Source organism: Drepanopeziza brunnea (genome assembly GCF_022702325.1).
Source record: "Drepanopeziza brunnea f. sp. 'multigermtubi' strain 214-2 chromosome Unknown ctg2, whole genome shotgun sequence".
Classification (NCBI taxonomy): Eukaryota; Fungi; Ascomycota; class Leotiomycetes; order Helotiales; family Drepanopezizaceae; genus Drepanopeziza; species Drepanopeziza brunnea.
In genome coordinates, this window is record NW_027094065.1 from 234,215 (window position 1) to 259,310 (window position 25,096).

Sequence of the window (25,096 nt, forward strand, 5' to 3'; positions counted from 1 at the left end):
TGTCTTCCGTCGTACTTTTTCCAATATTACTCGTTTTATAAACGATGACTGATGACAAAAACTTAATATTTTGATATTTAATAATAGCACCGACTCATAGAATCAGTTTACAATGCGTTAGCTTATTTACGTATTGTTTATTTCGAGATGTAGATTATTTGGAAATTTGATTCAGCCGTTCAAATCAGTAAACCCCCCCCCCCCCCCCCCCCCCCCCCCCCCCGGTGCAGATACACATATTTCGAGCAATACAAATCGCGATAGTATATAACTAGCTTTGAAAAAACTATGCTTTAGTATCTGAGGATTACACCGATTAAATCATTCCTTTTCTATTTCTATATCTAGATTTGTTGCTGAGTTATGTACATAAGAAGCTGAAATTTCACGATTCTAAGCGAGTTTTCAAGCTGATTTTGGTGTGTTCGACGGAAGACGTCCTTTTTTTCGCCTACTTTGAAGAAGGGCCCCTAAATTTGCGACGTCAAGTCCCACTGTTATATATATATATCCACTTTGAAGTTGAAGCGAAGCAACAGACAAGTAGAAAAAAAAAAACGCCCAGATAGCCGAAAAACATATTGTTGTTATTCCTTCCAAAAGCAGTCAGCTAGCCGTACGGAGTTGACCCCGTTAGTTCACAGCAGCCTTCTTGCATGGCCCTAGCGATGGCCATCCAGACTCCAGTATTTACGTTTCGCAAAACCGGCGATCACGGATGAAGAGACGGGTCGGTAGGGAGGTGAAGTAGGATAAACAAAGCAAGGATTATGGTAATCGGACACACACAGGAAACCATTATTCTAACAACACAAACCAAAATACGCAGTTGGTATCAAGTCCAAACGCCCACATTCACCCGCGTGCACGCCATTGATCTTAGTAGTCAACCCTCTTCTCCCAAACAGGGGCATCCTCCAGACGCACAAAATCGCACGTCACCTTATTCTTTTCGTCAAAGCTGGCGAAGCGGTCGGTGATCGGCACCACCTCAAGAGAATCCTCGACTTCCCGCTGCGAGATGCCCATCGGATCCCTCACAATCCACAACTTCGGCACCTCGCTCGTTAGCGCGGGGTCGTAGTACGCCAGCTCTTCCTCTTCGGGCGTGTATGCCGGAGGCGGGTAGTTTGGCACCAGAGAGCGGACAGAGCCGTGGGACTTGAACTTCGACGGGTCGAAGAGATGCTGGAAGAAAGACGCCTTCTGGGCGGTGAATTTCCTGGGTTCCGAGACGAGCATTTCGGAGGGGGGGCCGCCATCTTTGGAGTGGTCGTAGGATTTATGGTCGGTGGTTGTGAAGAGCGACACTTGATCTGGGCCTTCCATGCTCTCGGGGAGATACATGGTCAGGGGCCTGAGAGCTTGGCGCATCATGGCGTGGTAGATGACTGTTGCGGCCAGAAAGATGGCCATGAGAACAATGGGGCCTGGAGCAGTATTTATAGCGAAGAGACCGAGAAGGCAGACTTCGCCGATATAGACGCCAGTCATGAGTTGCTGGATTGCTTTGGCGTAAGCAGCGCCATGGGTGTCAACGTTGTTGGTCAAGGTGAAGAAGCTGTTGTAGCGGACGGCCAGGTATATGATTGCGAAGCCAACAGTAGCGAAGCCCATGACGAGAGGAGAGATAATTGAGTATGCAAGGGCTGGACGGAATGGTCAGCATGATGTTGTGTTGAGAGGGGGATGGGAAGAGAACTAACCGATGACGCCCAGATTACCAAATTTAGGGTAAAGAGACCCCCAGCCGAGTCCAGCGAGCGTGATATAACGCTTGAAGATCTTGCGAGGGGACTTGTCGAGGAACTTTCCGAGAACTGTGAAACCGACCAAAGCCCCGATATTCAGCAAATTTCCAGCGGCAACACCCAGGCCAATGACAATGATGTACGAGATGAAGAAGTTAGAGGCTTTTGGCAAGTTTTCCGCCAGTAAGGTCGTTGCGGAGCCGGGATCGTTGATAATGGCTGTGACGGTAGAAGCAGCTCCAGACGAGAATGTCATGACGAGGAACACTTGGATAACCTGGAAAGCCATGTACCACGATTGACATTTCAGCTCGACAGCTGGGTGTGTGACCTCTCCACCTAATTTGGCCATCCCTACAAGGATTTTTTAGTGACAAAATTTACTCTGGGTAGTATAAGGAGCGCTTACATCGACACACGATCGGGACCAATGCCATCAGAATCGCAAGTGCAACTGAAGGCAGGAGACCGGTAACGACACCTAGAATCACCGGAGGGATATCGTTAATAAATTCCAGAAACGTAATTTCTAACCGTGTTAGTGATTAATTGTCTGATCGGGACTTAAAAACCTACTGTCCGTTAAGTAATTGATGTTACTGATCGCACCAACAACAGCAACGGGAATGGACCAGAAGACAATCATTAAAACGATGAAAGTCGTAGTTGCAAGCTTCCTCATTTTCCTTTGCGACTTGGTGATGCTGAGATTGCTCCAGATGATCTCATTGGGAGTTGCGCTAATGGCACGAGGATACATGTTCGGCGCCTTTTTGGGAGTCATCCGTCGATAAGCAGCTTGAGCTGCATGCTGAGTGTGGAACTCAACAAAAACAGATGGAAGGAGTTTACCCTGGAAGCCCCGTTGAATCTCCTGGTTGTTCTGAACTTCAGGCACCAGTCTCTTAAGCTCGCTTCGGCACCATGTGATAGTATCAACCTTCTTGCCAATCAACGGAATCTTGCCGAGACGATGTTTTGGGCGATCTCCGTCTTTCATATATCGCGCGCCTGGGAAGGCCATTTCGGCATCTGCGCCATCAGCAGGGGCTGCTGGTGCGTCCTTTCTACTGTCATTCTTCTTCTCCCACTTCAGTCTCCTCTTGTTGGCAGTCTGAACCAGCTTGATTTCGGCACTCTCAAGTTTCATCGCATCCTTGTCTCGCTCTTCAACTTTTTCCGCCAATTCCTTGCAATCTGTCACCAACCAGGATCTCCTCATTGATCCACCAAACAAAGCGGCTAGGTTCTCTTGGTTGTGATATTCGGCCGGCACGTCAGTGAAAAGGACTGTACGGGATGAGATCCGCGTGGAGTTAAATGGCGAGAGAAGGTATGCATGGCGAATGTTGATGAAGTAAATGGTCTCGCGAGTAATAACATACATCACAAAGCCTTGATTGTTTAGCAAGTGTTCACCTGCTCTTGGAAATCATGACTTACTGAAGAATATCCAGGCAACGAAAACATGTGCATAGTATCTGTTCTTGCCATTCTTTGGGATGTTCGCAAAGGACAAGAGATCAAACTGCTGAGCGGTACCACCAGCCGTTGCATTGACCGGAAACAAGATCGGGAATGTTATGCAAGAGCCAACGAAGCAGATGACTGTCAGCATCTTGATAAACCTGAGGTATAGATAGCCATCGAGAGACTGGTGGTTGAGAACATATTCATCCGAGAGGTCACTGAACGGCTTGAGCCAGTTGAACTTCCCTGATGGAACCTCTTCTGTTTTCTCGCTGGGTACTGGATTAGCAAAAGCTCCAAACTATAGAAGAATAGTCACCCACCTCTGATAGAGGGTCTCTAGATATGTACGCGGTTGGTAAACGCGTTTCTGCTTCGGTCTAAGGATCAAGAAGAGAACCACGAATGCGCCAGCTTGGATACCAACTGGTATCAGTGTCGCGAGGAACGCAGATACGGAGGAACTGTTCTTGGTTGAATTCGTAGCAGTACCTGAGCCTGCTGTATCAGAGGAAGACTGTTTTGCATTGCAGTCAGTGTTTGAAAGATGGCGAAGGGAAGATTTTGAGAAGAAGGAATAAACATGCCATCGGGATGGGGTAGAGGCGCGCTCAACAGCGCGTCTTAGATTTCCGTCCTCTTGAAGCTGTAAATCAAACTTCGAATTATTGCGAAGAGAAGCTTGTTTGGACTGGACTAAACATGTGTATCATATCTGGGGTAGGGGCTCGCTGGCAGCTGAGCTAGCTAGCTAGCTTAGCGATGCAATTTCCCAGAATCAACATTATTCACGAAAGATCGGCAAAGATGCACCTCGAAAGAGTCATCCCCGCTGTGGCTTGATAAGTTGATACATGGGGGCTCGACGATCCCTTTGGGGAATTCTAGCTTGTTTTTGTGGACCTTGATTTGCAGGACGGATCTCGCAGTCAAATGCCGTCAACTACCGATCGATAAGCTGCAAAATCAACCTCCTGGTGAGTTATATATCATTTTCCAAACAGAATTCCCGTGAATTATGCACGGTGCCGCCACCGTACGTTGTGTATACGTGTTACACAAAGCAAGGTAGATTGCGTTCAGGTGCTGACGTAGCTGCGCAAAGTTCCTTGGATATCTAGTCACGAATTCCGACAGTCATCAACCGAGACCCTTAATCGGGAAATCGTCGGTTAAGAGCTATCGTTTCATTAGTTGTGGAACTTTCAAGCAACTAATCCATGCGACATGTCGTTTAGTCCGGGTTTTCAGTGGTCGGATGGACGGCTGAGGAAAAACCAGCTACCAGATGCTGTGACTGAAGGTGAATCTTTCGGGTAAACAGAAGAGCTGGCATGTCGATGAATGGCGTTTAGCTGCACTCGGGCTCCGAGCTTGGGCCTTAAGCGATGTTGACTGATCGGCCCACGAGATTTGACTTGCACATGGGCGACCGAGCCTTGGTGGTTGTGCAATGACAGAGGGAAAACTCGAAGTGGAATCAAAATTTTGATTTTGGTCTAAGAGAAAGACATATGAGCTTTCATCTTACATTCCCTCTGAGAGGAGATAAAATATTATGTCTGCGAGGCCAAAGCTGCAATTAAGGTGGTGGACTCAGATCCAGGCCTTCCACCACCAGCTTGAAAGAGTCGTTCCTACAAGCAGTTAATGTACCCAGAGAGATGGAGGCGTGAGACCCGAGAATCGTGGACATACCTGGAATAACTTCCCCCAACATCGAGATCTAAGCGTCCCCGAACGCAGTCCTCAAAGTCAATATCAGTAGTCAGCAGCCCGTTCTCATCATCCCACAACGGTCCCACAAGCACATCCCCGAGAGGTGAAATGATGCATGAGCCTCCTCTACACACGAACTCGGATGGATCCTTTTTCGCTAGCGGTGTCTCAATGGCACCAGTCAAATCCTGTCCTTTAGGTAGAGTGCTCGACGGGATAGGTACATCACTGGAGTCCTTGAATTCGCGGAGAGCAATCTCATGGCCCTTTTCCGTACATGTCGATTTGCCTCGCACTCCCAATGGATTCTGAAGACCATTTGTTCCAGGACTGCTATCGATGGAAGCTTCCTCTCCATCATACTCCGTGATCCAAGTCGGTAAATTGGACTTGGTCATGCATTGGTTGGCACTCAATACCACACATCGTCCTTCACAGGCAATTGTCCTCATCAGCGGCAGCCACGTATCCCTAGCATCGGCAGTAGGCGCCAGATAAAGATTGACATTCTGGCTGTAGAGCGATTGTCGCAGCAACGGCATATAGTTTTCCCAACAAATCGCAGAAGCAAGCGTCAGCCTCACATCCTTAATAATCGTCGTAACCGCGCGTAGCGAGGAAGGCTGTCCTTGTCCCCAAATCAACCGCTCACTGCCCGTCTTTGAACGGTCAGTAACGTCCCCGTAAATCATGCAGCAGGTCCATGGCTGTTGGCTTACAGGCATGACCTTCCTCCTCTTCCCTAGAACTCCAAGCCGTGGACACACATATACAGAAGCACAGTATAACGTGCCCGCACATCGCTCTACCAGCCCCGTAACAACAAACACCCCCGTCTCCCTTGCAATCCTTTCCAACTCCTCCCGTGTCCCGTCGCCCCTCACTCCCTCTTTGGGTCGCTCGAGCTCCCGATCAACCCACCTCTTTCCTGCACCTTCAGGTGTATCGCCCAAATCTACCGCATCCTTGAAATAATGTAGGAATTGCTCTCTACCTTCAGGTTTTCGCGCGCCTATTGCGGCCCCAAATGTTGCGGTACGGGGATAGCCACCGAGATATGCCTCTGGAAAGAGGATGAGGTCGACGGATTGGGAGGCGGCCTTTTTGGCAGTTGCTTCGAGGGCAGCGAGGGTTTGAGGGGTGGTCTGGAGGGTATGCGATTGGGAAACTGCAAGGCGAAGGATTTGTGCCATTTTACAGATTAGTAGGCGATGTATATCAGGAGGTTGAGGGAGTTCTGAGAAATGTACGAAGTAGAAGGGATTGGAAGTCCCGGGGTTTTGAATAGGAGCATGAACCCCACTTTGAGCTGGTGTGGGGCATCGCTTTTACTTCCGTATGTGGACAGCCGGCCAGTGCAGTTTGTTGACTCGCTTCTACGGCCTCAGCTTCCTTTCTACTATAGAGGAAAGTAGGGGGTCAATGCATCTGCTGTTGATGAAGACGATCGTAGAGGCGGAGATGATGTAGAGTCATGTACGCTCGATCCGTTAGTTGTTGCAGACTCCAGGGCACTTTGCTTTCTTCTAGCACTGTGCGCCGCCACCACACGCACCAGCGATACGCGTTTCCGGAATATCTTCTCGCTGATATCCGTCAGAGCTTGCCAGATTGAGTGTGCCAAAAATCATCTGTAATACTTCGAGTGGTAGTGCGTCCAGAGTCCCGATGCTGGGACGTGGTGAAGCTGGTGCAGGTTGCAGTCGGCCGTTATCGAGTGGATAATGTGCTTGGAGGCATTGAGGATGTATTGTCTGGCTACTTAATGAGCGCCGCCATGTCAGATGACGGAGCTCTATTGCATTCAAAATCGTTGTGATGCCATGATTGGTATTTGCGCATTAGGCTGTTGAACACAGGAAGTAAATCAACGAGATTCTGTATTCTAAATCTGACATCGTAATCGCTCATCCCGAGAAGTCTGTTTTGTTGGAGGTTTAGGCGCAGGTACACTGAATGAAGGCTCCATGATGAAAGTACTGATTTCAGTCCGTATTTGTGAGTTGGATATTGATGTATTTGAAGAGATTATCTGAGAGAACTGGATTTCGCCAGTACGATTGAAGTTATTAATCACGCTGTTTCCCTTGAAAATAGCAATTTCTTTAGTGCGCCGATTTGCTTTAGAAACCTCTATTTTGCTCCAGCGAGAATCGAATCCATTTCTGTTTTCCTTTTGCTGGAGCGCTTGCTCGGAGCTTTAATACCGGTAGTGCTCCTTTAGCTTTCGCAATACTTTCTCGAGGGATTTTCCGTATCTAAATGTTGGTCGATCGACGTATACCTTTCGTGCTATTAGGTAATCTCTTAGCTCTCGGAGTAATCTTTCTGTTATATTGCGATTCGGGCCCGAGACCTTTGCATTCTTGAATGCCTCTGCATCCCATTTGCTGAATTTGTACCGGAAGGAAGTCCAAAGGTCCGTATCTGTTATCCTTTCGATTGATCCGAAGAAGTCCTCGATGCATTCCCCGACCATTCTGACGCCGGCGGAATATTCGTAGTGCCCACCTTCCTCTCCGACAAAGAAACTGTCGTATATATTAAGGTTTTCCACGGATGCGGCTCTTTGTTGGTGGATCTGGGCATCCTTTTGATCGACCTGAGCATTGTTTAGTTCCTGGGCGGTCTCGGTGACTGGCACCGAGGGCTCGGGTTGTTGACTGATCTCTGTAGCTGGGTTTGCTGTAGATCCTTGAGGGTCTTGGGAACGGTGTTTTATTGGCTCCACAACTGTCGTGATTGTTGTAGAACTGGCTTGGTTCTAAGGTTTTGTTGTTCCATATTCGTCTACAGCTTCTATTTGAAATAGGGTGTAGCGCAGTCACTTCTCAACTGCGAACTTCGGTTATTTACACTCATTACTTGAAATAGGGTGCAACGCGGTCGATATAGCACTTCGGTAGGAACTTAGCTTATTTGTGATTAACGGTGAAGTCAATCACTGATCAGTGTTTGTTTGCCGGTAATAAACAAACTTTTGGCTCGTCGCTCGAAGATTCACAACCTGGCGCGTCTATCGGTGCTTCGCAGCAAGACCACATGAATCCACCCACCCAGTCCGGGTCATTGTTCAAGGACTCCATTCTCCCATGGCAACGCTCATCGTGGTCTGCCCAGAAATCACTGCAGCAATCAACAGTCTTTTCGCCTGCGAGCGAGTCAATTCAGGTCCAGACCAAATGTTCAAGATTTGGAGACGTAGTCATGCATAAAGCCACTTACCTCTGTGCCTCGTACATGATGTCTCGTCGTTCTCATTGATGTCGTATCGCTCGTTGCGATTGCAGCTGCTCCTCCGCCCTCCTCTTCGGTACCCTGGAGTGAATCCTCGGCTCTTGGGCTACTTCCGCATTCACAGATGCCTTATACTTCGTGGAAATACAACCTGGATAATCGCCTGGCTTCTCACAGCAAGTCCATATGAAGCCCTCGGCGTAGTCAGAATCATCCTTAAACGAAGCAGGATCGCCATGACAGTATCATTATGATCGGCCCAGACGTGACCTCTTAGCTCCAAGGATTTGTCAAATTCGACGTAATATTTACCTGTGTGCCACTGGCAATCGCCTTTCTTATTGACATCTACATCGAATTGTTCATCGCAATTCTTGCATGTCGCTTGCTTTGGAACGAACTCCTCGTCCCCAATAGATATCGGTCTCAGCCACTTCACTCTCTCTTCGTTCTTACCTCCACACTCACTTCCATCCTCTTCCTCTTCCTCTCCGCCATCCTTACTACTAGTTTCACCATTCACGTCTTCCTCTGAGTCAGTGTCGACATGGTACCGCGCGGCGTCTTTGCCCTGACCAGTGTGTACTACTCAAACGCCGGTCTCAGCTCTGGTATTTCCTGGCAAAACTGCTTGACGTATGCGCGAAGTCGCTTATCCATGTTGTCAATCGATTTTCTCAAAGCCGCAGAGACCACGGATGCAGGTGCAGGTCTGGCATTGGCACGGTGGCCGGCCGGGATGGGCGGTTGAAGCGCTACAGGTGGTCGAGGCGTGGCACCTAATATTCCGCCCTGTTCGGAAGCAGCTGGGCTTGAGGAGGTGAGGTCAACGACACCGGAACCCATTCTATGTCGCACTCCGTTGAGGTGGATGATTGGAATGACTTTTGAGTTGAAAGTCAAAATTCAACTTTAAAGTCGAAACGCCACCGTTCAATCATGTGCCGCTTTTTCGACGTGGCTGCTTCGACGTGGCTCATGGGAAGACTATTCTGGCGGTAGAAAAGGTGGTGCACAGTTCAGTTCATATATTTGATGAAATAATATAACTAATGAGATTGTAATAAGAGGCTCGGCACACCCGAGCAAATGCAAATAAAAGTTTTGTCACCGCTCATCCAGTTCTATGGACCCCACCTTTGTTCAAAAGATCAGCAACGACAGATAAGGCATTTTCATGGAGCTTTTGGGAGTATATATGTAAATATATACATTAAGATTGTTAGGCCTACACAGACCTACACTCATATTCCTCTGCTGTTGTCCTCTTCCTCCCTCCAGAACGAAACTACGCGAAGCTCGCCAAAACCCCCTACTACAGGTGCTGCTGGCCAGGCGACAGCTGAACGAGGCGTATCTCTTGTCGTACAGCAGCACTCTTATGGTGCAGCATCAACTGTTTATGGGTAATCCATGTGCTCTCATGCTTTGAGACTTCATCGATCATGCTAACGCTTTAAAGCTTGCTTGTCAAAGATTCTCGGGAGCATTTCCAAAAGTGTTCTCACCGTCTTTCTTCTTAGCCACGCTACCTCATCACATCCCTTTACGGCTGGGGATAGCCTAGGCGCCGTATCGAGTGAGAGCAGGATATGTAGTGAGATTGGTATCGGGATTTTAGAAAGAGGCGTAAGTGCTGGGAGACGTTCTGTATGAAAATGAGAGGCTGATCACGTGATAAGGGAAATGCTGCTGATGCTCTTGTCGGGACGACGTTATGTGTTGGGGTGATTGGTATGATCCCTTCGCACAGAATGTTTCAGAAATTTTGGTCTGATGAGTTTCAGGCATGCAACATAGTGGGATTGGTGGAGGTGGATTCATGCTTGTACGCGATTCGGATGGGAAATACGAGTCGATAGGTATAAACCCCTCTCTCCATCATTTCAATCCTTTACTGATGCAGAGTAGATTTCAGGGAAACGGCTCCTGCAACGGCTTTTACCGATATGTACAAAGATGACCCGATGGCAAGTGTGTTCAGTGGACTTGCAAGTGCTGTACCAGGGGACCTGCGGGGACTCGAGTACCTTCACAACAAATACGGGGTAGGCAAAAGCGTCATTATCCAGTAAGCAGCTTATTGAAAATAGTAAGGTACTACCGTGGAGAGCAGTTTGCAATCCAGCGGTTTATGTTGCTCGACATGGATTTCCAGGTAAGCGATTTTGTCAACATCCGGGCCTATGAGCTTACATTCTGCAGTATCGGAGGATTTAGTACGCTATATGGCTGCTGCAACAGAAGGTGGAAACAACTTCTTGACTGACGACCCCCAATGGGCTATGGACTTTGCTCCAAATGGTCAGTCAATCTAGGCTCTTCTCAGAGGCAACCGCTGACATTGACAGGAACACTCCTTGGTCTAGGTGATATCCTAACAAGAAAGAGATACGCAAAGTGAGAAGCTCCGTTCCAATTTCACATGAGATGTTCTAAAGCCCGCCAGCACACTCGAGACAATAGCCGAACACGGCGCAGACGCATTCTACACAGGAGAGATAGGTAGGTGTTCTCCCCCCACCCCCCAAACACTCGTTAATATTTCCAGCAAACCACACCATTAACGCTCTCCGCGCCTCAAACGGCACCATGACCCTTGAAGACCTCTCATCCTACAGCGTCTCCATCCGCGAACCCGTCAGCATAGTCTATAAAGGCTATAACCTGACCTCCTGTGGAGTCCCCAGCGGCGGTTCTGTCGCCCTCAGCATCCTCAAAATCATGGAAGGCTACGGCAACTCCTCTCCCGATGACCTAGATCTGAACACACACCGCATCAACGAAGCGATGCGCTTCTCCTACGCTGCGCGAGGCGAACTGGGAGATCCCGATTTCTTTGATTACATGACGGGTTTCGAAGCCGATATGCTGACGCCGAAGACCGCGGCGAAGATTCGTAGCAGGATTGATGACGAGAGGACGAAGAACGTCACGGATTATAGTATGAAGGGGGAGGGTGAGGCGTATGAAGGGCCGGAGAACCACGGGACGAGCCATATTGTTACCGTTGATGGGTCAGGGCTGACGATTACGCTTACGTCGACTGTGAACTTGCTCTTTGGATCGCAGCTTGTTGTGCCGGAGACCGGTATGTCCCTCTTTCCTCCCTAGCTCCTCCTAGTTCTCGATTTCCTCGTCTTGGGAATAATTAGGAATATAATCAATCATGTTGATGTTGAACACAGGCGTCATAATGAACAACGAGATGAATGACTTCTCAATCCCTGGCGTTCCGAACGCCTTTGGCGTATGTACAAGTCTCCTCCCTATCTCGTCCACATCTTAAATTAGCCTCGGAAAATCTCCTCACATCCTCACATCATCCCTTCAGAGCCGGAGAGATGATCTCAAACCCAACCCCCACACCCCCGACCACATCACAAAGAGAAACTTCCGTACTGACTAACCACCCCGGACCTCAGTTCGTCCCCTCCCCGATAAACTACATCTCGCCGCTGAAGCGGCCCCTCTCCTCCATCAGCCCCATAATCGCCACCCACCCGAACGGCACGCTCTACATCTCCATCGGCGCCGCCGGCGGCTCCCGCATCATCACCGCCACCACCCTCGCCCTGTGGCACGTCCTGGACCACGGCATGACGCTGCCGCAAGCGCTCGCCGCCCCGCGCCTGCACGACCAGCTGATGCCGGCCACCACGACGCTCGAGCCCGGCTTCGACAGCGAGGTTGAGAGCGGGCTGCGGGCGAGGGGCCACAACGTGACCTGCGTGCCGAACGGGTATTCCTCGGTGCAGGGCGTCCGGCGGCTGTGGAATGGGACGCTGGAGGCGGCGAGTGAGCCAAGGCAGGTGAATAGTGCGGGATTGGCGGTATAGAGCTTTGGAGGCATTTTGGGTCTGCTTGGATAACTAGATGGCGTATGCATAGTTGGTTGAATTATCGTTGACAGCCTAGAAGTTGAATGGCGCTTAGAGCGTTTCGGAATTCGCTTATGAAAAACAGTAAACATAGCAAGCGAGACTCGCGTGTTCTGAAACTTTCGTCCTTACGAGTGTGACTGAGGGTTATTTCTGTTACTTCCGCTTGATTTGATTGTGTCAAAGGTAGGCAACCTTCCTCTATCGCCCGATTTGGATGCTGAACGAGATGGTGGATAAGAGGGGTAGTGAATTACACAAGAAGAGGAGTTGCACGCTTTACATTGGCGCGGTCGTGGAGTCCCATGTCTGTTTACACCTGAAGCCGAATCATTCAAATACACAAGAAATAAAAAATGAGAAGGTGTCTTCCCGGGCAGTCGTTCTTCTAATGCCGGAGCCAAGTTGGATTTTCAAGATTTACTTCCGCGGACCTCTCTCGGTGGCCACCGGCTTCTTCACCTCTCTCCAATTCCCTCCTATTCTAGACTGCACCGCAGACATCTGGACACCTAGCCCTGCCCTCCACGGCCGCTTCGGCTCACAAGGCGCAACGGCCTTCGGAATAGGCATGAAGTTCTCCAATGCAAGAGCTTGCAGGTACGCCGACGCACTGCTACTAATCCAGTATATTAACAGCGCACTCGGGACATTAATCATCAGAGGTCCCACTACAAGGCAGACCAAGCCCAAAGACCGCTTCAATCTTACACTCCACGGTCTTTTCGACGTCGGCAGCCCAAAGATGTTCAGCAGCAGAGTCGCAGACAGTACGAACGGTAGCACGAGTTGCGGATCGCCAACCAGCAAATTCGGGAACCACAGCACGCCTTCCGTAGCCAGCGACATCTCAGTCGGGATACTGAGCGCTTGATCGACCAGCCCGTCGCCTGTGATAACGCCCGCGACGTTCTCGACGCCAGTCTCAACGACGTTGTTTTGATTCCCCATCAACATGCCCAGCACGCCTTCTCTCGACCCGCACATCTTGCGCAATGCTTCCATGACACTGAGGAAGACAGGCAGCTGTACCAGCATCAGGAAATTCTTCCACATCCCGCATCCGTGACGGGAGTATAGCTCGCTCCTCTTCGCTCTGACCTTTTTTATGTGAGTAGCGTGGGCAACTTTCGGGCCTAGATGACCCACTTCCCGCATCGTCTCGTGTTGTAGAGCATGGCGCCACGATTGAAGGAGCGGGAGCAGAGACGCTTGTTTTAGGATTGCGCGTCGCTGGTAGATGGAGATGGGTAGGATGATGGTGCATCGGAGGAGGAGGGCGAAGAGGGGGATGCTGTAGGCCCAGGGGAGGCCGGTGAGGGAGTGCAGGCCATCTAGAGCTGTATGCGAGGCATTGATTGCTGTGAGGAGGACATTTTGCGGTCTGGGTGAGGCGTGGAAGGTTCGTGAGCGGAGGCTTGAGGGGAGAAGCAGGACTTGGTGGAGGGCGGGTGGTCGAGGGAGCTTCGTTCGGTGGAGGAGGGACATGTTGGCTGCCCAGGCTCGTGCGATGGGAACGATTGAGTGTGGTATATCGTCAGGTGACTGACTCTTCAATGACAATGAATCCTCGACATGCTCAACGTGTTCAAACTTCAACGTGTTTCCAATGCGAATTGCGAATAGCGAATCGCGAGGTTGACGTCAAATTAAACCTCACGCACAACCACAAGCACAAGCCTTGGTCGGCTGATCTGTGGCCGATGCCGACGAGCTCCACTTGGGAAATCCGCCGACGTACCGTTGGTTCGGGCGCTCTGGACCTTTAGTATCGCCACTTCCTTTCTTTCTTACCAGAAATAATTCCAGGTTCAACCTTCAATCGACACGTTCAGTATGGCCGAATCACTCACTACGCCCGACATGTCCGCAAAGGGGAAGTTTGGGATTACTCCCGGTCAAAGCATACTCGCCATGTCGATTTTGGGATTCCTGCCGTTGTTCGCGATGTTCGCTGGTCCGAAGCTATTACATTGGGTCGGAGGTGTTATGGGGAGTTATTTGAAGAAGAAAACTGCAGGCAGGAAAGCACAGATATTGGAATTGGTGGAGAAAGATCAGAAGGAATGGGAGGAAACGGCGGCAAAGGACGAAGGACGGAGGGATAGCGATGAGTGGGAGACGGTGGATGCCTATGCCGTTGGAACGGCGAAGAATGGCCAGAAATTGGAAGATGCAGAATGGGACGGGATTGTGGGCTTCTTCCATCCCTTCTGGTGCGTATCTTCTACTGGAAATACTGAGCCATACTGATCCAAGTAGCAATGCTGGTGGTGGGGGTGAACGAGTTCTTTGGGCTGCAATCAGAGCCACGCAGAAACGCTGGCCGAAAGCAAAATGTGTTGTCTATACCGGCGACCACGATGTAGACAAGAATGCCATCATTGATCGAGTAAAGGTATGTATATCCCCCCCTCCCCCCCTCGAGGCAAACAAACGCTGACCTCCCAGAACCGCTTCAACATCGCCCTCCACCCTCCCACCGTAACCTTCCTCTACCTCTCTACCCGCTCCTGGGTTCTGGCCTCATCCTGGCCACATTTTACCCTCCTTGGACAATCCATCGGTTCTGTAGTCCTAGCCTGGGATGCCTTTTCCCTACTCCCTCCCGATATCTTCGTCGACACAATGGGCTACGCTTTCGCGCTTGCCTTTTGCAAAATCCTATTCCCCAAAGTGCCGACAGGCGCATATGTCCACTACCCTACCATCTCCACCGACATGCTGAGCTCCCTCGACCCAACATCTGCGACAGGCACGCAAGGTGTAAATGCTGGCAAAGGCCAAGGAACGGCAGGGCAATTGAAGAAGCTATACTGGGAGCTGTTCGCAAAGCTGTATTCCGTGGTCGGGACATCGATCGACGAGGTGATGACAAATTCCAGCTGGACACTAGGACATATTAACTCCCTCTGGGGCGATTGGCGCAAAGATTATCACAAGTCCAATCCGGCCGTCCTCTACCCACCGGTCGCCGTTGAGGAACTAGAGAAGGAAGTCGAGGTATCCAGTACCAGCGAAGCAAAGCGCGAGAACTTCTTGCTTTACATTGCACAGTTCCGCCCCGAGAAGAACCATAACCTGATAGTAGAGGCCTTTGCGAAATTTATCGCCACCAAGACGCCGGCCACGAAGGACGCGAAGCTGGTTCTGGTCGGCAGTGTACGGGACGATTCCGATTCGAAGCGAGTGTATAAGCTGAGGTTATTAGCCAATGAGCTGCAGATCAAGGACCGCGTAGAGTTCTACCTGGATGCTTCCTGGCCCGAGATCTTGGAGTGGCTGAGACGGGCCAGTGTCGGTGTCAACGGGATGTGGAACGAGCATTTCGGCATCGGAGTTGTGGAGTACCAAGCCGCGGGTCTAATCTCCGTCGTCCACGATAGCGGTGGACCGAAGCGAGATATCGTTACCCCTATCGAGGGGGAGCCAACAGGTTTGTCTACTTACCCACCTCCCTTCTTCCCCTTGAGTAAGCCAACTAAACAAAAACAGGTTTCCACGCCACGACATCAGACGAGTTTGCGGCCGCCTTTGAATCCGCACTGTCCTTTGAGGACAAACTATCCATGCGTCTCCGGGCGCGGCAATCAGCGAAGCGGTTCACGGAGGAGGAGTTCGTGAAGGGATGGATTGCGGTAATGGAGAAGCTGGTCGATTTGCGGATACGGCTGGCGAAGACGAAGGCGAAGGCGAAGCAGTCGTAGGTTTAGGGTTTGCTGTTGGAATTTAATAGATTTAATACCCTGCGGCAATGCCTAGCTTCTTCATATACCTACCTACCACTCTCATACTGCCTCTCTCGACGCTCCCATTGGGTTGGTTTGTGATTCAGGTACTAGTAGTAAGCTACCACCTCGCTGATCCAGTACGTACCCTTCTCCCATCGCTGATCCAGCAATGAAGAAATCACACCAAGTATCCGTCAGAACACGAGCTACGTTAAGTAGTAACTATAGAGACTGAAAGACGACCGGCATCCCGTTTTCGTATCGTATCATCGTGAATGATATTCATACATGCATACATGCATGCATTCATTGTATTGTATTGCATTGGTTCACTAAAGTCCCCCTTTTTTTTCCTTTTTTTTCTTTTTTTTCCTCTTTTCCTCTTTTCCTCTTTTTCCTCTTTTTCCTCTTTTTCCTCTTTTTCCTCCTTTTTTTCCTCTTTTTTTTCCCTTCCTTTCTCGAATCTAAATCTAAATCTATACCTGGATCTACATCGAAAAATAAAACGAACGCATCGATGAACCGAGATGAAATCAAGTGAAATGAAATGAAAAGAGATGAATGCTCCGCGCCGCAAGCCGCAAGCCGCGACGAGAAAACACCCATCGTAGAAATGAAAATGTCCATATACACACACATGCACACACATATATACACAAGCATAACCAAGCACTCCCAAGCAAAAGCAAGCAAAAGCAAGCAAAAGCAAGCAATAAGCGAATCTCCATCTCCATCTCTACCGATGACAAGAAAAGAAAAGGAAAGGAAAGGAAAGGAAAGGAAAGGAAAGGAAAGGAAAATCAACTCCCACACCTTCAAGCCAAAAAAAAAATAAAAAATCCGAATCCAAAATCGGAAAGAACGAACGAACGAGCGAGCGAGCGAGCAGAACAAAAAAAAAACCTTGATGAGATGGGTTGCGAGATTTCTTTCAAAGTCGTACCTATTTATTATATAGCCAGATTCACAGCTGTGTATATATATATATATGATATATATATATATGCTTAGGCTGTCTGCCTGCATTGGCCTTGCCTACTATTATCATATCCTCCTTCCCTTCCTTCCCTTCCTTTCTTTCCCTCATCGTAATCATCATCATCCCTTCTCTCCCTGCTTGGCGCTCCCATATCCCCTTCCGCTTATTTGATATCGATTTGATACCTGATAAAGACACTTCGACTCCGGATTTAGAGCTCTCTCCGCCCTTGGCTGCTCTGCTTATACTATGCTACAATTGCTTTCCTCCCTGCCTGCCAACAATGCCATGCTCGCTCTGATGCGTATCTGTTCGATCATCTGTTGCTTGCTCCTACCCTGTCTTGCCCTGTCCGTTTCATGTACCCCGCGACCACGCTGCAAATAAAACATGATATCCTAACATCGTAGCTTCTTTCCTGTCCTGTTTTTCAGAGCGGATCCGCGTCCCGTTCGTTTATGCCTCTGCCACAACCTTTAGCCCCATGTCCGTTCCCTAGCCCTCCTCTTATGCATCGACTACTTCAGTCAGACCGACGCAACTTCATTAAATCAAAAGAAACCCGCCCAATGCAGTCTTTGGTGGTGTTGAGAGATGAAGGACAAAGGAAATGAGAATTTCACCCGTCCATGACAACTTTCTTCGCAGTCTCTGTGCTGCCTATACTGCCATTCGTGCCTCTCCTCTCCAACTTCCCCGGCTCCATCTCCGCGGCAGCCGAGTCGGTGGGTCTTGATTTCGGCTTCCTCTTCATCATCGTGAGGCCTTCGTCACTATCGGAATCATCGTCGTCCGCAGTAAAAGTCGTGTCCCCATCCCCAATGTACCCATCGTCGTCTTCGTCGGGCGAGAGGATGATGGTGTCGTCGGCTGGCATATCGGTAGGAGTATCGACGTCCAGGGTGGGTTCCTTGGAGAGGGATGGTGGCGTGTGAGCTTGGGGGGTATTGTCATCTGTGGTACCGTGTTCCGGATAAACTTGGACACGGCCGGGACGTTGAAGCATCTCGCCTTCCGGGTCTGCCGAGACGGATGATGCCCCTGAGATGAGGGCGGGTAGCGAGGGGACTGAGTAAAACTGCTCTTGCGAACCCATGTTGACAGACGATATTGGCGAGGCAGCGTTCGATGGAGAAGTCATCTGAGACCTCATGCTGGTAGAGTTGACGGAGCTGGACGACTGAGCGCGGCGAGCTTCCTGCTTCTGGTGAAAGATGTCGTCATCCGGTGATAGTGGACACTCCGCAGCCAGGCCTTTGTCCCGTGCAGAAACAGCCAGCTGTTGTCTCTTCCGATCGGTATACTCCTCCATCTTTCTTCGCCGTGCCAAGGTTTCTTGTGCGCGTTGAAATGATTCCGGGGTGCTTGCTCCGTAGACTCGAGGTGCTGGTGTCTTGCCGCCCGAGTAGAAAGTGCGATTGGCCGTTGAAGGGCGCTGGTCGAGGTTCGAGGCAGCCAGCGTGCTGAGAGGCACGTTGGGAGTCGATGCCGATTGGTGATGGGCGGCGGGCATATAGGGCTGGAACAATTGAGTAGATGCCAAAGGATGGTCGCAATATGTAGATGATGCGTCGTTCGATCGAGATAATGGTCGTGGATGATAAAGCTTCGGGTGTTGGAAGAGACCTGGTGCCGTTGCTGTGCTGGTACCAACGATTGGTTCCGCGTGCTTGTTCTGGGACTCGAACAAATTGCGGTCGACGGATCTTGCTCGAGAAGGACCCTCGGCAACGTCGCCAAATTCCCGGCTGCTTCCACCACTCCATAACGGACCGCCCAAGACGGCACCCATGTGATCTGTAAACGGGCCCGGAGGGTGGGTTCCTTCCTCGTGGAATGGACTTGCGAGTAGAGAGTTCGTGGATCGAGAGTGTGAGTGCCCACGTGGAATGACTGTCTGAATGGACGCCGCTGTCGATTCGGAGCGGTCCGGGTGACCTGGTCTGGCATCCGACCTCCCTGACGGCGAGTGCTCATAGGAGGGTGTGGCTCCTATAGAGGCAGACGGCTTTGTAAAGTCGAGTCCGAAAGGATCATCTTGATAGACGGAGAGATCCGGACTGGCGGTCAAGCTTTGCGCGAGTGGGTGCTCAGTTGCTTCTCGGCGGTGGTATTCTTGAAGCTCTGTCAGTGATGCGAAGCAGTACTCGTCGCCTCGGAGGCTGGCTCGTCTAGTTTCCCGGAGAGCAGGGGTTAGATTCAGAGGGGAATTATGTTGGGAGTCTGGCCCTGAGCTGGTAGCATTGCTTACGGCTCTCCGGCGCGATCCTTCGCCTCTCGTCTCGCTCCTGGTAGCACCGATAACCTTGTTGACCGTCTTCTTCAGTGCTGATCTGGCTCGCTCCAGGAAGGTGATCGGCACGACGGCACGTTCCAGTTCGTTTCTGTCGACTTGAATCCTCTGGCCATCTGTCCTCCGCGATGGATCGGTTTCGTCAACCCAGCCAATCTTGTCCGCAATGCCGCGCATCACCCAAGGATGCCGCTTCACCTCCCTCAGTCTAATTCGCTCCGCAGGATCCTTGATCAGCATCCTCTTGATCAGATCGTGTAGCTCATCATCGATATCCTCGAAAGCGAGTTCCCCTTCCTCTCTGTAAGGACCTGTAGACGGACCAGTATGTTTCTCAGCCCCCATCGGGGGCGTTGGGGCATTGGGGTCGACCGCCTTCAGGCGTTTTTTCGGAATGTATACATCTCTTTTGGCGATGTTCTTGAACAGTTGGTATTCGTCGTCGCCGAGGAAGGGAATTCGAGCGAAGATGAGGCAGTAGAGGGTGATTCCGAGAGACCAGACATCGATCTGTTCTGTCACCCTGGGCTGCTCGATATCGAGGTCTGTGTAACAGAGCTCGGGGGCAAAAAAGGCGGGCGTTCCAACCGTCTTGGCAAGTTCGAGATCATCATCAAAGTCCGTCGCATCAGCTTCCGAGATATTCTCCTCCGTCTCGCCTTCTCGAATCGGTCTTCCAAAGTAGGAGACCCCGAAGTCGGAGATCTTGACTCGGTGGTCTTTGGTCCATAGGAGGTTTGCTGGCTTGATGTCTCGGTGGACAACTCCTTCGTAGTGCAGATATTCTAGGCCCAGGACCGTGTCTCGGAAAGCAGATCGCGCCTGATCAATAGTGAAGCATGGGACATAGGAGAAGTCGTCTTCGAAGGCATCGTGCTCATTCCCGTCCATGGAAGACATGTGGGAGATGATACTGTCAGCCATACTCGGAGATCGGCCTCGATATGTGGGATCCTCAGGGTACGAGCCATAGTAAGTAGCTTCGAGGGCGGACGATGAGCCGTGGTTAGAGCCAGCGGATAGGGGGGCTGGCTCATCGTTCTCGTTGTCACTGTCAAGAGCACCAATATCGAACTCGGTAGGGAGCGGGGTATGGGCGCGAGAGCTGGTGCGTGAGGGCGCGCGAGAAGCTGTTCTAGAGTGAGCCCTGGAGCCCGGATTGGATGGCAAGATGGAGCCATGGCGAGAGAGACTTGATGCAGAACCATATACATTCTCTCTCGACATAGATCTCTCCAATTCTTCATCGTGGCCATGTTCTAAACTCCAGTAATCTGGGTGGTGTTGTAGGAAGAGCCTTTCTCGTTGAGCATCTCTGCGCTGCCGCCGCCTTTCCAAGAGCTTGCCAAACTTCTCATCGGCCCCCAGGCCATTCTCGCTTCTACCCTCTCTCTCGATCCGACGTCTTTCGTATAGACATATATTCTTGTCGCCCTTCTTGCGCCATACAATCTCTCCAAGCTCGACATGTTCCAGGACCATGTATATCTTCTTCAGCTCGGGATCATCGATGATTTCCAGCAGGCCCACGACGTTAGCATGGCGAATCTTCTTCAGGATCGCGATCTCCTTCTTCGTCTTGTCCTCGGGCGACACTGTGACTCGTCCCAACTTGCGCTTCTTGGAGAAGCGCTGTATGATCTTGATAGCGACATAGCCTCCCGTCTCGAGATTCCTCGCCAATTTGACCTTTCCATGGACACCTCTGCCAATCTCGTTGATGATCTCGTACTGGTTGATCAGTTTGCGGCCGGTTATGAAGTCCTGTTCGACTTGGGCTTTGTGAGTCCTACAACACGCAGGTTAGCCTAGACTAGGTGCTGACCTTGTGACATTTCCAGATGGTTTCTGGTTCGGTTCGCGACCCAAACCACCGGGGCACTGGAAGGCTGGTTTTGCGAAGCTAGCAGCCCATTGACCCGAGCCCAAGTCGCACACCCTTCGCCGCTATGGGTTCGAGGTACACCGAGCCTTGACCCTCGACCAAATTTCAGGCGGAAGGCGGGGGACGTGAGAAGCGGAAAGAAAGCCACGAACTCACTCTCGAACTTTATGCATCTGCAACGGGTGCAGGTATGGACTCGGATGCGGCGTGTCATCTGGGAGGGAAGGTAGGTAGGTCTTGATCGGATGGAGAGAGGGGGAGAAGAGGCCCGGGCTCGACGAGGGCGTGCTCGCGGGCGTCTTGGACTTCGTAGCGACGGTAAGATCCATTGTTGAGGGGCAGCCAGCGTGCGAATCGTGACATGTTTGGTGAAATGGCGTCGGGGAGGTTGGCGCGGGTTGCTGATCAGCAAGCGGAGAGCATATTTTGTTTTGTTTTGTTTTTGGTTTTAGTTTTGGTTTTGGTTTTGGTCTTGGTCTTGGTCTTGGTCTTGGGTTATGGTTTTGATTTTTCGTAGTGGTCGTCGGTGTTAAGTGAGGCCGGGGCAGCGGCGGGGGGTGGTGGGTTGGTGGGTTGGTGGAGGGGAGGAGGGGGAGAAAGCGAGTGAGAGGCGGAGGGAGGGAGAGAGAGGAGGGGAGGGGAGGGGGAGGGGAGGTGAGATGAGGAGAGGAGCGGAAGGTCGGTCGAAGTGAGGTTATGAGGTGAGGTGAGGCGAAAGGAAGTGAGGTGAGGTTGAGGTGAGAGTGAGATGAGTGAGGTGAGTTGAGGTGAGTTAGGTGAGTGGAAAAACGAAATGGTTGTTGTTGGGAGCAGAATGGCAGAATGGTGGTGAATGAGAATGAGCGACGACTTGCGTGGTACTGTACCGTACCGGTAGTAGTGGGGGAGGCTAGTTCAGAGACGGAGAGGACCAGGGAAGGGCAACTCTGGGCACTGAGCACTGGGCACTGGGCACTGGGCACTGGGCACTGGGCAAGTATGGGTAACCTGAACCTTGCAGTAAGTGCCCAGTACACTACAGTAAGTAATCAGTAACCAGGGACAGATGCAGGTGAAGGGGCAGGGTGAATCAGTCGAGCCGATCCAGTGACGGATTGAATGATTGATGGTCGAACTGGGAGGTGGATTTATGTATGTGTATGTATGTATGTGTATGTAAATACATCCATTATAGCTATATATATATATCGATATATCGATACAATACATATACCCAGACAGGAGACGAGGGGGACAATAAGAGATGGTGATGAGTCAGCACGCAGACAAGGAAAAGGCAGTGAGTGAGATTAGATTTGCGACTAGTACTATTTGGTATGGCGGGGCCATCGTCTCAAGTGGCAACTTGCAAGAAACTAGAAACTACACTAAAAGGTACAACGATGTTGTGGAAGAGCCTTAGACTGATTACTCCATCGGAAACCAAAGAACAAAGATATACCGAGCAATAATCATCGCAACTTAATTAATAGGTAGGGCTAGACTGTAATACTATAGTAAATATATATGATCGCCAGTGCACTGCAGCCCCATCCCCGCCCCTTTCACATTTCGAAGTAATGCAAGTCGTGGCGTCCTCGCTATACCAAACTTTTCTCTCTAGGATCTTCAAGAATATTCCAGTTCGTCCACTCGACCCGTTCGCCTGCATATTCCTTCAGGCTCGATTCTGTTTCCCAGCATTGAGCCTCTAGATCTAACTCATTGTCGTTTATCGTTTCAGATGGAATGACCATGAGCAGCTTATCAGGGTCTTCCTGCACATACGAAAAGCGCAATGCCTTTCGCGGGTTATCTACCATTGACTCGAGGTACTCCGAGATGGCTTCTTCGGTGCCAGCCCATAAATCCTTCTTTTCTTTTACTTCGGGATTCCAAGTGACTTCCTCGTAAGATTCGGGGATCCATACTTTGGTCACGGCATCCATCTTTGCACTATCCGCCTCGACAACACAATACCATTCATCTTCCTCAGCTGGCCATCCAGCCGGTTCGTTTACTATTCAAATGATCAGCTCCGCGTCGTCAGTGACGATCCATAAATGTAAATCGACTCACTCAGGCTATAGCCTTCTCCTAATTGACTAAACATTCGAGCTGCGACATCGAATTCCTCATCTCTGAAAGGCCTATGATTTTGATTGATATAATTGGCTTCGTCCTAGAATTCGCCTAATTAAACATAAGGTTATACTATCTGAATCAAGTGAAACTTACCTCGGCAACTGTTCGAAAGCCGATTATTTCTCTTCCTGGGGGAATTCCGAGAGCTCTACTGAAAAGTAAGTACCAGGGTAGCAAGATGGAGCAGATCGTAGATCGTGATAGCAGCATTATGTCCGTAAAGCATGCAAAGCCCAAGCCAAAAAAAAAAAACAGGAAATGAAATGAATTCCAGGTCGGCGCAAGAAGACAGATATAACTCGCTTTCATAATGTATGTCTTTGACCCCAGATACGAAATCGAATTTATGCTGAGCTAACTATTCATAGTATTGCAATCTTCTTTTCTGATCTAAGGAGATCAACGTAGAGTACCTGTTCCTACGGGGAAAGAATCAAATTACTACTAGCAGCTGGATGTAGGGCAAAGACAGCGAGCCTGGCCTGTACGCTAGGTAGAGATCCATCGTACTATTAAAGTCTATTATTTGGAAATTGCCCAGTTTCGTCATCCTACATAGTCTTTTTGCGAGGCGAGATAGCCGAGAGTGGCTCTGATGCCTTATTTATTAATAGCCTACGTACTTCTACCCTCATCTTCCCTGTTCAGCTTAGTCGTTGTTTATTACGGATTGTTATTATTGTAATAATTGTTGTCATAATTTTCATTATTACTGTCATCACCCACCTAGGCTGGCGTGGCAGAGGCGGATTCCAAGCTGTACTCCGTAGTTTCGGGTGGGAAGGATGAGCGAGCGAGCGAGCCAGCCGCGCCTGGAGCCACAACAGATCATGAGAGGGTGTGGAGGTGAAGGCGAAGATCGACAACCATGGAAAGAGATACATGCCACCACCTCCGTACCTCCAGAGGGTCATGCACGTATATGACTGTACAGTCCAGGACAGTGGCGGCGATCATGATGCGCGAAAGCTTCCTACGTACGTTCGTCCTCTCATTTGGCTTCGTTTCATCATTTTAGACGCGGTTCCTTTTATGCCACCAAGATACTAGGTGGTCCTGTAGCTACGAACGGAGTATATCCAAGTCGGATGTCAGACCTCCCCCACAATACTATCCCAGAGTCTCTCTCTCGTTCTCTCTGTCTCTCTCTCTCTCTCTCTCTCTCTCTCCTGCCAAAATGCACTTCCTCGTCTTCCTTCCTATTCTTCCATCCACCAAACCGAATGCAAATCCTCCCCCGCCCCAACCCGTCCCATCCCGTCCCCTCCCTTCCAAATAGCCGCCGTACGCGACTGGAGGACCAAAAAAAAACACAGCCGGGGCTGGCTAGCATGCGCGATGAAATAATGACATCGGCCTCGTGCATACAGCTTGGTCAGTGGGTGCCATCGCCCTACGGAGGTTGCTCCAGACAAAGCCAGGGACCAGCTTTAACAAGTCGATGCGGACTGACCTTACCATCTAGATCTCTACAGTATTTACCGGTCAAGCGAGAAGCCCGATCTACATTAGTGCAATATATTGCATTGCATACTGGCTGAGTCTCGGTCTCGGTATACCCAGCAACGGTTCGTACGTACTGTACTAGCTACCACGGCACGTTTTCCTTCCTCCTGCTCCTACCGTAGGGACCTTGTTCCTTTTACCAGCCTGCCTGCCTGCCTGCCTGCCTCCCCTTACCTCGTTTCTGCAGAGGGGGACAAGCCTAACTCGTCGCCAGCCATAGTCGGCCAGTCAGCATGCGAGCATGCAGCCACAACCCTCATTCCGTTGGGCTCATCAATCAGGTGGGCCGTCCATCCATCCATCCATCCATCCATCCATCCATCCATCCATCTTGTCTTGACTCTTGACTCTTGACTCTTGACATCCCCTCGCAAACATAGCCCGTTCCTGAACGTTTTTCTGGCGGCTGTCAGTGCTGTCTATACTTTCATTCAGTCCGCTTCTGATCCATCATTCTCCCAACCGAGCTGCCAAGCAAATACAACCCGTACCACAGCGCACACAACCGCCACGACCCAGA

General features: G+C 50.4%; 7 protein-coding genes across 7 annotated transcripts; 2 read left to right on the forward strand and 5 right to left on the reverse strand.

Annotated features, from left to right (window-relative positions):
* Positions 1-879: 879 nt before the first annotated feature.
* Positions 880-3,811, reverse strand: L3040_001260 (uncharacterized protein; the record flags this gene model as incomplete). Its single annotated transcript, XM_066156682.1, has 7 exons — positions 880-1,649; positions 1,707-2,105; positions 2,161-2,280; positions 2,328-3,146; positions 3,195-3,493; positions 3,545-3,738; positions 3,809-3,811. The coding sequence occupies 7 exons, from the start codon at positions 3,809-3,811 to the stop codon at positions 880-882; spliced, it is 2,604 nt and encodes an 867-aa protein (XP_066012713.1).
* Positions 3,812-4,803: 992 nt separating this feature from the next.
* On the reverse strand, positions 4,804-6,133 carry L3040_001261 (uncharacterized protein; the record flags this gene model as incomplete). Its single annotated transcript, XM_066156683.1, has 3 exons — positions 4,804-4,858; positions 4,920-5,599; positions 5,660-6,133. 3 exons carry the CDS (start codon positions 6,131-6,133, stop codon positions 4,804-4,806), a joined length of 1,209 nt encoding a protein of 402 aa, XP_066012714.1.
* A 3,425-nt stretch (positions 6,134-9,558) lies between these two features.
* L3040_001262 (uncharacterized protein) lies at positions 9,559-12,016 on the forward strand (the record flags this gene model as incomplete). The annotated part of the gene is made up of 12 exons (XM_007292822.1): positions 9,559-9,583; positions 9,640-9,806; positions 9,860-9,911; positions 9,965-10,039; positions 10,089-10,225; positions 10,275-10,335; positions 10,383-10,481; positions 10,529-10,577; positions 10,627-10,682; positions 10,729-11,268; positions 11,366-11,427; positions 11,603-12,016. The coding sequence occupies 12 exons, from the start codon at positions 9,559-9,561 to the stop codon at positions 12,014-12,016; spliced, it is 1,737 nt and encodes a 578-aa protein (XP_007292884.1).
* A 462-nt stretch (positions 12,017-12,478) lies between these two features.
* L3040_001263 (uncharacterized protein) lies at positions 12,479-13,546 on the reverse strand (the record flags this gene model as incomplete). The annotated part of the gene is made up of 2 exons (XM_007292823.1): positions 12,479-13,159; positions 13,208-13,546. 2 exons carry the CDS (start codon positions 13,544-13,546, stop codon positions 12,479-12,481), a joined length of 1,020 nt encoding a protein of 339 aa, XP_007292885.1.
* Positions 13,547-13,894: 348 nt separating this feature from the next.
* On the forward strand, positions 13,895-15,765 carry L3040_001264 (uncharacterized protein; the record flags this gene model as incomplete). Its single annotated transcript, XM_007292824.1, has 4 exons — positions 13,895-14,274; positions 14,321-14,456; positions 14,510-15,494; positions 15,554-15,765. The coding sequence occupies 4 exons, from the start codon at positions 13,895-13,897 to the stop codon at positions 15,763-15,765; spliced, it is 1,713 nt and encodes a 570-aa protein (XP_007292886.1).
* A 1,622-nt stretch (positions 15,766-17,387) lies between these two features.
* L3040_001265 (uncharacterized protein) lies at positions 17,388-21,275 on the reverse strand (the record flags this gene model as incomplete). The annotated part of the gene is made up of 2 exons (XM_007292825.2): positions 17,388-20,850; positions 21,103-21,275. 2 exons carry the CDS (start codon positions 21,273-21,275, stop codon positions 17,388-17,390), a joined length of 3,636 nt encoding a protein of 1,211 aa, XP_007292887.2.
* A 1,251-nt stretch (positions 21,276-22,526) lies between these two features.
* On the reverse strand, positions 22,527-23,280 carry L3040_001266 (uncharacterized protein; the record flags this gene model as incomplete). Its single annotated transcript, XM_066156685.1, has 3 exons — positions 22,527-22,945; positions 23,005-23,107; positions 23,164-23,280. 3 exons carry the CDS (start codon positions 23,278-23,280, stop codon positions 22,527-22,529), a joined length of 639 nt encoding a protein of 212 aa, XP_066012715.1.
* Between the last annotated feature and the right edge of the window lie 1,816 nt (positions 23,281-25,096).